This window comes from Ictalurus furcatus, chromosome 8, assembly GCF_023375685.1.
Source record: "Ictalurus furcatus strain D&B chromosome 8, Billie_1.0, whole genome shotgun sequence".
NCBI classification, from domain to species: Eukaryota; Metazoa; Chordata; class Actinopteri; order Siluriformes; family Ictaluridae; genus Ictalurus; species Ictalurus furcatus.
In genome coordinates, this window is record NC_071262.1 from 20,788,106 (window position 1) to 20,800,479 (window position 12,374).

The window sequence follows — 12,374 nt, forward strand, 5'->3', positions numbered from 1 at the left end:
CTTTTCTACTGATACACAATTTTGTCAGTTACACCACAGTTACAACACCACAGCCAACAAAAATACAGAACAGCTTATGCATTTACTGTTTGCATTAAATAAAACTTATCTGGATTGCAAAACACTGTTCTCATTTATCTGCAGCCTTGAAAACACCAAATCCACAGTCCACAGACAAAAAAAACACAGACCTGGCAACCGTGCATACAGTACCTCTAATCTAATACAAAGTGTGCCAAGAGGACATATCTCTCTCTGACTACAGACGGAGGAGGCCGCTGTCGTCATTTTCTTCTTCATCCAGGTCTTCATGCTCTCCATTTTGGAGGTCTGTGGAATGAAGAGCATTTATAGCGGATTAGACAGAATGACAGAACTCTCTGCACCACATTTGAAGCAGTATTCATAAGATGAGTTAAGCTTGCATAGTCAGAATTTTAATGCAGAAAAAAATTAAAATGGTGTGTCTCAGAATGCCAAATGCCACTCTCAGGTAATTTCCCTGTTAAAAATATTTTAAGGAACGTATTAGCAGTCTTTAACTTTAACACAGAACTTTAACTATTTAATAACAATCAGGTTTCATCTTTCCATGGTTCGAATGCTGTAGAGTGTTCTAGAAGCTGAAAGTCTACGTGTCAATCTACTACGAATTGACCTGCCACTGTAGATCGATTGCTTCACAAGCGTATTTGTAATATGTACATGGTGTGGGTGTGGGTGTGTGAGTTGTGTTGTTGGCTGTAAGATGAGCACCAGCTCTGCATGTTTGTATCCGTTGACACACTCACCCTTTTTGCTGATGACTGATAGATTAGCGCTGAAGCCGCGGGCAGATACACTGCTATCCGTCATGAACTGCACAACCATCACCCTGCCAAAACTCAACACCGGGGGAGGAATGCTCTGACCACACAAGACCACTTTTACACACAAAAAAAGAGAACTACTTTAACCATAATGCTACATTTACACCATGAGGATGGGAAGAGAGGAAAAATTCCATCACTCCAACTGAAATGAGTTTATGCAGCATCATTTCATGTACTGGTGTAAAATTAATCTATTATTAGCTAGCATTACTATATAGCCGTGTTCATGTTAACCGTTAGCATACGTATCTCTTACTAATAGTGGTGTGGAGCTTCACATTTCAGGAAGAGTAGCTTTGGTCGGCTTACCAATTTGTTCTCTGGCTTCAAAGTCTCTGAATACAGACAGCGAGTCATACTGACACCCTTCAGACTCCTCCAAGACAAAGTCAGCGAAGTCGAGCTGAGGAAAAAAGAGGAAAAAAGTTCCACCATAGTACCAGTATCACATACTATATCTACTGTACACAGAGCAGTCCAAAAGTGTATTAGTTATGCAACATTACATGATACATGATACCAATTACACTGTACATAGAGCACTGAATTATTGATGAAACCATAGAGCAGGAACAGATGCAGATCCAATGTCTGTAATGACCTTTTAAAGAACATTGCTATGGCACTATTCAACTGCACTGAAACAAATATTCCTTAGGTTATAATTAAGTAAATACTGTATGTACTACCAGGAATGGGCTCTTTGAGATTTGAGTATTCATCCGACAGTGCTGTTAAATTCTGATTGGTCAGAAGGTGACAGTACAGTACATGTGTAATTGTTGATATAGTGACGTTTCCTGTGAGGAAATGTTTATTTAGTGTTTATGGAAGGAGTCACCAGTGTTAGCGCTTTAAAACAACCAGAGGTAAAGCTGTAACTTTAAAGTAACATAATGTATCATCCAGTCTGGACTTTGCCCCACCAGACTGCCAGGGGGCGCATCACCTGATTCTTGAACCTCTTCTTTGTTTGTCATTTCAATTTCCTGTTTCACCACTACTTAAAGCACATGGGCTGTGTTCAAATATCCCTAATACCCTACAATGCAGTACGCCAAAGGAGTAGCATGTCCGAAATCTCAGTATTCAAAAACCAGTAGGCGAGAAATACCCAGATGACCTACTGCTTCCACGGAGATTCTGCTGTATGGAAGGAATGCACACTGTGGATATTGAGCTATCCCATAGCGCAACAGGACTGGCACGGAAGAGGTGTCAGTATCAAAAATAGTGCGCTGGCTATTTTGAAGATGTAGATCACATGACAATGCCAACATGATGGATGTAGTACATCCATATTGGATTCATGCTTACCACTTATACTGATTAGTACATACTGTATCAACAGCCAAGCTGTAAGTACTGAATCGAATGCAGTAGATGCGATTCGAATGCAGCCCTTCACACTCTAATACTTTGAGAAGTCTTATATTTTGCCTACTCTTTCTAGTGAGGTCTAAGCTTTGTTTTCTGGATAGCTACTCTGTGTTTTGACCTTTTACTCTGCCTCATTTTGCCTTTTCCCTTTCCCTATTTGCTTTGATGCAGCGTCAGCCTTTTGGTATTTCTGGCCTTGGTCTGTTCTCTTGTTGTTGAATTTTGGATGTTGTATTTTGTATAGACTTTTGTTCATTCTGGATGGACGTTCCTCAACATTCCACAACACGTTCCACAACAATGTGCATTTCTTTCATTTAAAAAAAATCTCATCAAATTGCTGTGGTGTTAGAGGAATAAAACGCTTCAGGATGAGCTGTTATAGGAAAATAATGAACATTGGGATGTTAATAGTAACTCAGCTTTGCGTCAGGACACATCACACCACCCCCGCGTTGATAATTTCTCTATAGCAGCACACTCCCAATGTTTTATTACTTATCACTCATTAGTATTCTTTATTATTCGGCCTACTTTTTAAAAAATGCACACCATTAGGTGAATCAGTGCGTGTCTAGGTAAAAAGGTATACCCCTCAACCCTTCTCTAATGGAAACCAGTATCACCTTCTCACTGGCCTAGAAAACTGATCGCGAGGTCTCCACTCTCACTGCATATTCAAACAGCCAATGAATGCATTCATGTCCAGAGATGTGCTGACCGTGCCAGCCTCACGCCCTGATCATGACCCTCAGGCCCTGTTACCTTGACTACATAACCCTCTGGGACATAGATTACCCAGCGGCAGTGGGTGTCGTCGCCATAGGATCGTGGGTAGTCAGGGCTCTGCATGGCCACCGGGGATTGAAACAGTGCCACTGTGCCGCAGCCTGGCCCTGAACAAACACAAAAGGAGAGGCATTGGTGGATCCAGGCATGGTCGAGCACAGAGCACACACACTCACTCATCTCCCAGCAGACAATGCCAGTTTGCATGCAATACAAACACAGTTTGGTGTTGTGTTTCTTTCCACCAGGGGTCATGTGGTGGAGAGAGAAAGTGAGGTGGTGTTTTGATCTACCGGTCCTGACTCTCAGGGGATGTGTGTGTGTGTGTGTGTGTGTGTGTGTGTATGGGGCACAGCTGTCATTATGGTCATGGCCTCGCCAGCACAAGGTCTCACGGGACGCACCTGTGCTGTGTCACTTTAGAGAAAGGGTACAGACGGAGGTCTCAGGAGGCAAAGCTGTCCCTAGTGCCAAGCACACACCTGTGTGGAGAGCTGTACATGCTAAACCCCGCCAGACAGTGTGTTATAAATAATTAGCACTCAAGATTAGGGCTAATGACGGAAATATGTGGATACGAAGATGGGAAAATTATAGATTGTTTGTATCTATGCCCCAGCATATGTGAGGGGGAGATGAGGGAAGAATGACGAATGTTTCGAAAATATTAGCTAGCTTTATAATTGCATAGATTTTTCCAAAATATAATGAGCATGGTGTATCTTATAGCACTACAGTTTAATGTCATAACCACAATACCTTTGCATTCATAACACAATACCTTTGGATTCATAACACAATAACTTTTGCATTAATACAAAGGTTCCCAACTCTGGTCCTGTACATTTTAGTGTTTTCGCTAATCTAAAACACCTACTTCAACTTAGGAAAGGCTGTTAATTAACTGATTATTTAAATCTGGTATGTTTGGGTCCTGGGGTTCTCCAGGACCAGGGTTGGGAATGTGTTGGTTAGTGCACTGGACAAATTTTGTCTGTCTCTAGGGTGGCCCCAATCTACTCATTGCCATTAAAGCCTTTCCTACCTAAAAGTATCAGAGTACACGTAGCACTTTGGATTTCTGTGTCTTATGTTGTTGTGTTACTTCTGGTTACATATTTAATGAGGCCACGGTGGATCCAACCTTGTTATTACAGGGCTCTGCTTGTCCCTGCCCCCCCCTTAGATCCATCACTGGTCAGAATTTGCATTTGTTTTAGTTTGTTTGTATAGTGCAGCGTACCTGAAGGCATCATGATTTATAATCTCACTATATATACAGTGTCACCCAGAAGGGGACAGGTTCCATTATGAGCCTAGATCCTCTAAAGGTTTCTTCCTCATGTCTTCTCTGGGATTTTTTCCTCTACCACTGTCTCCTCTTGTTCATTAGGGACCTAACTCTACATCTGTTTTTCTGTAAAGTTGATTTGCGACAGTGTCTACTGTTAAAAGCGCTATACAAATGAAACAGAATTTAAACAAGCGCTGCTTATTTGTTATCAGTAATCAGTCCCTGGGAAGGCTGGTAAAACTAGCATGTAACAGTGAAAAAACTAAGTTAAATGACATGTTGTATGATGGCACTGAAGGGAAGCCAAATAATGCCCAAGGCAACTTACCTCCACAACTTCTGCATGCAACTGCAATGCATAGACAGACAAATGTCACTCTACTTGACAGACTTGTACATGACCCACCCATACATATGCAAAGCAAAGGTCTAGGAATGAGCCCCTAAAACTTGTTCTGTTAGCTCATCAATTCTATTAATCACCATGATGCTTTAGTTCACCACTACACTGATTTGTCTTTTCAGTCAGGTTTTCTGGGAACAAACTTTGCAAGCTAATGTATGGTGGTTTGTCTGGTTGGGTCAAGCGATTTGCAACTCACCCAAAGTGTAGTTGTCTTCGACGGCTCTGAAGCGGAGGGAGAAGCCTGAGCCTGAGACGCTGAAATCAGACATGAATTGAAGTGTGGTGGTGTTGGAGTGTATGAGTACTGGTGCAGGGAACTTGCTGCCACAAAATCGGCCTGATTACAAATACAGATGAAAATCCATGTGGTTATACAGAATATCAGAGCACATTTTAATTGGAAAGACAACCCCTGGGTCATTGTTTTGATCCTAAACTCAGGTCATTGTCTGTGTAGAGTTTCGCATTTTCTTTCCATGTCTGAATGTTTTTTTTTTCCAGGTGCTCCGGTTTCACCTCCCAAAACCTTGCCAGTAAGTTGATTCACCCTGGCATGAGATGGGAAAACACCCTGGATGTGTGTGTGTGTGTGTGAGAGAGTGGTGCCCTTAGAAGGCCTGCCATCTCATCCAGGGTGTATTCCCACTTCACGCTTCCCACTGTTCCTTTGATAATCTCTGGCTCCACTGGGACCCTGGATGAATGATTGAAACTTAACAAACAAAGAACCCTTTAGAAACCCTTTTTGGTCCACACTGCCTTACCACATCTTCCTCACCTATAGGTAGGCCTTCACCAGCGAATACAGTGAGGTGGTCACTTTGGCACAGAGGGTGGTTCTCCAAGTCAAACTTCAAGAATTCCAGCAGGATTCTTTTGCTGCCTGGTACACTGATAGACCAGGAGCACGCCCTGCCCACAAACCAACAAAAAGCCATTGTCAGTCTTCCCGTACACCCTAAAAAAGAACACTGAATCATTGAGGACTCACTCATTGTTACTGTAGTTCTGGCCTGGGTGAACCGGGTATCGTATAATTCCCTCACTGCCTTTTAGAGCTCCCTCTTGTACACTTGACTGGGAGATTATTCTTCCTGAATGAACATTATGACTCAAATGGGAAACTAATAAAAAAAAAACTGCACATGTATTGAAAATCTTCTCCCAACTGCATTTATGCTAAAACAGAGATGAGGCAAACCTTTCCGGAGCAACCATTTGATGAACACTGGGATGTTAGTGAACACTGCAGGTGAGCTTCTTCCAATCAGAGGTTTCATCTTGTTGTTGATCCAGTTGCGTCCACATCCTTTGCCCCAAGACGTGATTCCGACCACCACCCATTGTCCATCAGCCCGTGGGCACAGCAAAGGGCCACCTGAGTCCCCCTATGGCATACAAGAAGTATTCATTCCATTATTTCATTAGTCGTTCAATTTTGTCCACTTCTCCTGGTGAGGATGGGCTGGCAACTACCTGAGAAGGTCAGTGCAGACATTGTTTCCAGTGTCTCCTGGGCGATCCTGAGACAGTCTCTAACTAAATATGAGTTATAGTCCCGCCAGTGGAGCCTTACCCAGGTTAAGATGCCCACCCTCCTCAACTGTCACCTCTTGATTTGTATGGTTTTTAATCCTTTTTGTTTAGTTATGTCACAACATCAAGTATTCCCAGTTCACAACCAGTGTTCTGAGGATATGCTCTGGATGTGACCACTGTGACCCTGACAAGGATAAAGTGGTTACTGAAAGTGAACAATATTATAAGTCAAACTTTTTGAAGCTAGACCAACATATTATAGTTTTCTAAGATGGCTACCGTCTTAACATTATAGCATTCGGGCTACACAGTGAAGTTTTGTTCATATTTACTGTATAGATGGTAGTAAGTCCTACTTTGTCCTAAACCACACCAGGAAGTCTGGTTTGAGGAAGATATTTTAGGTGATACATTTCTATTACCTCTTAGATACTTATTATCCTTTGCTTTTATGGAAAATGTTGTTTCAGAAACAAACATTGAACACCGAAATGTCTTGGCTGATAGACTTCATTTGTGGTAAGTGGAATTTTACGCCAAACAATTGCTTTAAAAAAGTAGTTAATTGAGGTTGGGTTAGTACCTGGCAGGCATCTTTCCCTCCTCTCTCTGGTCCAGCACACAGCACTGTGAGGTTTTGCAGGCCTGGTCTGATGGTCTGTAGAATGTGCTCGCAGATGGCTGGATCCACCAGGTTCAACTGTACTTCATGAAGAACTGAAGCCATCCGACCTCCTGAGAATAGGCAAAACTGCTAAATACAAAAAAGTAGCTATTAAAGTCAAGAGCCATGTGATTAAACCTTCTATTTTCTTACTTTCTTTTATCCGTCCCCATCCAGCAACAATGCAAGTGGTCTTTGGTGGGAAGATCTCACCAGGAAGAGGAAGACATACAGGTTGAGCAAAGTCGCCTGCCAGTGATATACACTCGACATTAAGGAAAAAAAATTCAGCGTTCCTATGGTTTAGTTAAAAGAGCTGTGACTTAGTCAGTGTTAAGTAAACAATTTAGTCTGTGTTGAAGCACTGAAACACTTTCCATCTATTAAAAATAAAAGTATATACATGTGACATTTTAAAACACAGCTTCCATTTTTGCCAACATTTGTGGTCGTGTTGTGCTAGGAAAATAATCAACGATTGGGTGGTGTTATTCACCATGATGCAAAGTGGAGTCATTAGTAATGCCAAGCAGTTTTTGTCCCCACAAATAACAGCACTTACTGAAGTATTTTATTCCTGTTACACCACAGAAATTTTCCAATAAACAGCTGTTTTTATTTATAAAAGAATGCCACAATTAATTATTAATTTTCTATAACAGCAGCCTTGACAATAGTTCCAGCTGCAAATCAAATCACAGGTTTACATTGATGCACTCACTCCAGTATGGTATCTTTTCTAGAGTAAATTGTCTCGCATACATTCCACAACATTTAAACTGAATTTTAGGATTTTATAGTTTAGTGTATGGAGTGGGTGTTTTAGTAAAAAAACATTAAAAAAAAAAAAAAACTTGCTGAAGTGGATGTGTCCTTTCAGCTCCAGCAGGGCAATATCATAGTTCATAGGAAGAGTATGATGGTACTGCTCATGAAGCATCACATTCTTCACACCAAATGTCTGCTCCCAACGATCCACCACTCGCTGGTCATGCTCGCCCACTACGGCCTCCACACTGCGCAGGAACTCTCTACACAATCACCGGCATGTCAAATAAAAACAAATCAAATCAAATTTATTGTCACATTACTGATCTTGCTGCCTAGGCCCTGATTAAGCAGTATAGAAAAGTATATACACATATCATACACACTACATGCACTTTTGCATGAATTTCACACACTGTATACTGTACAGTATATGTAAACATATATATATATATATATATATATATATATATATATATATATATATATATATATATCCAATGTACATGAGCCCTGAGAAAACACTGCACAATACAACAGATAAGTGAGGTGTCAGTGTGATAATGGGAAATGGTTACTTCATAAATGGGACACTATATGGGCAAAATTTATCATAAAAAAAAAACAGAATTCTAGTTGGTGTAGCCATTTTTAAATCCAGGTTAAAAAGACATTTGTGCTTACAGTTGAGCTTTAAGACCTGCACTTTATTTTCAATATTCTAATTTTAATATGTTTTAATCTTATTTTTATTCATTTAAATTAAAACTTATTTGGCTGGTGATAATGCTGACTGGCCACTATATTTAGAAACTAGCTAGCCACAGCGGATGGTGAACTATACCGATTAAATATATAAATAATATATTAATAAATAAAAAGATTTTTTTTAAAGAGAACACAAATGTACAGTGAATTATTATTAATATTATTATAGGTGTGAAGATGTAATATTAGTCCTCACTCTGTGGAAGTAGAAAAGCAGTGAGCAGCAGTCAGAAGCCAGTGGTCGGTGAGGATGGCAGCTCCACAGAAATGAGATCCTCTGAACCTCAGAGATACCTGGGTAAAAACATACAGCTCACTTTACTCACCTGGGTATAGCAGAATCTCACTCATGAGTCTAAGTCCCTCTCCATTTCATTTCATTAGACTGCATTAGGTTGGAAGGTACATGCCAGCCAGGGGTGAGAACCATAAAGCGCCTGTGAGCCTCCGACGATCCTCAGATAGCGATCGAAAGTGCTTCTTTGCCGTGGAGAGCCACACTTTGCTCCTGAATGGATGATGATATTAACGTAATTACTGTGAGGACTTTTATGTGCACCATACATAAAAAGATCTCAGTGGTAATGAGCTTAAAGTGACGTATTTACCGTTGAGAAGGGCAGCACATGAATGGCACACGAGAGAGAGGAGAACTGCAAAGATCCAGAGAGCCATCATGGATTCTGACATCTCCAGTTAACCCTGGGGCTTTTATACAGGAGAGGAGGGGTGTTCGAGTAGCAAACAGGGGACAACTGGGTCATTAAATCTGGAAGAAATACTGGGACGCACTTTCACAACAATAATGACAAATCTATACCAAAGCAAAGGTCTAATCTGGACAGTCTAATCTCATGTATTCCGCATACAGTCAAAATACTATTAGTCACAGTTTCTTGTTAAATTTATTACAGTATTTTAAACACAGGAACATTTCACACTGGGGGAGTTTATTCAGTACTGCAGGTTTACTGTGTACTGCTCATTCATGAGCCAGGAAGCCAAGCACGCCTGTTAAAAGCCTAACAAAACGCATGTGGCATCAGGAAAATGCCTCTAGGCCAAAAACACACTGTGAAGGTCAAAGATGGAACATGAGTCAGTTTGGATTTACGTGCCCCCAGAACAGGTTTGTTTCAGTCAATCAATAAAACAGAGCTCAAAAGAGTCACATTTTACGGCAGACTGTGGTGACAAAGAGGCCAGAAGTGATGACCTTTAGGTCTGAAGATTTCATTCAGTTTAATCCATTTTGATCTGCACAGCACTTTTGTAGAATCTGGAAAAATGTTCAGTCCTTTTACAGCAAAGAAAGATTGAGCTTATGTTCAGACAGACAGATGCACTTTTCCAAGTGGTTCCAATCTCAGCGTTTGTTCTGTAACATGCTATCAGATGAAACACACCCACACACTGTTCTCTGTTACATGTTTACTGTAAAGCAAAATGACAATGTTGTCTGTTCTGACCTTCAGATATAGCATCCGCAGCCATGAGTCACTAATACTGCAGATTTCCACTGAAAATATTGAAAAGAATACAAATACAAAGAGTACATTATGAGGAAACAACAATAATATTTACTAAAAAGTGCCATTAAGGCAAGCTGTAAGACAAGTCCATCCATTCATCCATTTTCTGGACCGCTTATCCTATACAGAGTCATGGGGGAGCCTGGAGCCTGTCCCAGGGAACTTGGGGGACACCCTGGACCGGGGAGCAACCCCTTGCAGAGCACAATTGCACACACATTCACACGCTACAGACAGTTTGGAAATGCCAGTCAGCCTACAACGCATGTCTTTGGACTGGGTGAGGAAACAGGAGAGAAAACCCCTGAAGTACGGGCAGAACATGCAAACTCCACGCACATGCCCCACCGTTTTCAGAAATTGTTAGCCCAGTTTCATAATTCCAAAGTTTTCAAAATATGCCACTGAAATATGTCTGAGCCTCTGAGTTAGGATTTGGTGTTGAAATAAAACAAAAAAATTTTCCTAAATTTTTTTCAATTGTTGCAATAATTGCACCTTTTAGGTTCCTATACGTCTTTTTTCTCTTTCGAATTTAAATAATGGATTCATTTTAAAGCCCACCTATGAATAAAAGTGTACCTATGAATCTATAAAAATGAATCATTAATGTACCTATGAATCTTTAAAATAATGAATCTATGAAAATAAGCATTAATGCAGCTATGACTCTCTAAAAAGTAATTGTTAATGTACCTATGAATCTATGAATAAGATTCATTAATGTACCTAGGCCCGTGGAATAAGTATCTACTACTAAAATACACCTTCTTTCACTTAATATGAGGTTCGAGGCCTCTTTTTGCACATGCACAGCAGCTGAAACTAAAGCTGTAGTGCTGACGCCTTAATTACAGTCGAAGCAGGCGGGGTGGGGTGTGTGTGTGTGTGTGAGAGAGAGAGAGAGAGAGAGAGAGAGAGAGAGAGAGAGAGAGAGAGTGAGGGTGAAAGAGAGTAAGCATGAAGTTAGTATTTGGAGTGACGTACGAGTGTACTAAAAGGTGCTGTAACTAATGCTCCACTCCATTTGCTCTAAAGAAACCCCTCTGCTTGCTAAATGCTCCATGTTAACCGTGGCATTAGTCACTTAGAAGTAAATAATGATCAGCTTATTGTGCAACCAAATCCAAGTGGAATCTCCATGGCAACGCTGCCTGGCAACATTTGTAAACCTCCATAATGCTAATTATGAGCTTCAGGAACACCTGAAAAAAATCCCACATAACCTCTGAACAGCAGGACAGAAAGTCTCAAAGAAGACACATTGTATTACCAGTCGCTTGAGTAAAACAATATATAATGTGCATCTCTCAAACTTCCAGGACTGTCCACTTACTTTTCCCTTCCTCTGAAATATATGTGTGATATTAAGCTAAAAAGAAAAAAAGTTTTTTGAAGATCCTTTTCATCTTTGATCCTGTACTGTTACCTTTTGAGATAAGCTTGCCTTCCTCCCTGTTATTTAGTACTATTAGTGTGTATTACTGTTTATTACTGTCTATTGAGATTGTATTGTTTAGAATTCCACTTACTGCTTTGTGTGTAGCACTCCTGAGCACTAGCACTTCCTCCAACCCACGTGTATAATTGTGTCTCTCAGCGCTTACTCAAACTCAGATCTGGTGAGTTTGAGGGTACGTGTGTCACATATTTCACAATATAAGCTTTTTCACATCTCTGTGGTTAGACTTTAAGTTACAGACACTTCATTGCATGTGTTGTTTCTCTCTTTCTATGGGGAACAAAAACTTTAATATTTCTAATGTAGTCTGTTTTCCTGAGATAAGGGGCTGTGTTGTAGTCTTTCCTCCCCAGTCTCTCTCTCTCTCTCTCTCTCTCTCTCTCTCTCCGCAGTCCTCTTCTTTGCCAAACTGGAAATGTCCTGACATTTATTGCAGACATCACTGCCCTTTTGACTCTGGGACCTGCACATAATCAGTGTGCAGTGTCACCTCACTTAGCTTTCTTCGTTCTTTGACAAGCTGTCATGAGAAACAAGTCTTTATATTGTTCTATATCCTCCTATATTTCTGTTTTTCTATATTGTGGTACATTCCTAAGCCTGTTGGCCACCATTTAAAAATGGTCATTCATATAAATGTTTAAAAATGTAACCAAACCGCTGCCTGTGTATACTGTTGCGTTCACTAATCATTTTATTAAAATAGTAATTTAGAAATTTGCGATACTTACTTTTTTAAAAAGCCTGACCTGAAATGGAGTTGACAAAGAAGCACTTAGAAATCTTTAGTTATCTATTAACCTTCCATAAGAGAGATTCATAAAGGAGCAACATCCTTCATAAAGGTGCTTGTTATGGATATGGTTAATATTAGGATTCATGAATCCATCCTTCCATCTA

At 40.5% G+C, this 12,374-nt stretch overlaps 1 protein-coding gene across 1 annotated transcript; it reads right to left on the bottom strand.

Moving 5' to 3' along the window:
* Window positions 1-259: 259 nt before the first annotated feature.
* Window positions 260-8,910, bottom strand: LOC128611305 (ovochymase-2). Its single transcript, XM_053630692.1, is given in 14 exon segments — window positions 260-330; window positions 636-923; window positions 1,182-1,275; window positions 3,018-3,278; window positions 3,480-3,505; window positions 4,938-5,078; window positions 5,520-5,653; window positions 5,733-5,817; window positions 5,820-6,129; window positions 6,864-7,015; window positions 7,098-7,193; window positions 7,803-7,975; window positions 8,677-8,774; window positions 8,887-8,910. Coding segments are annotated over 14 exon segments (1,953 nt in total).
* Window positions 8,911-12,374: the final 3,464 nt, after the last annotated feature.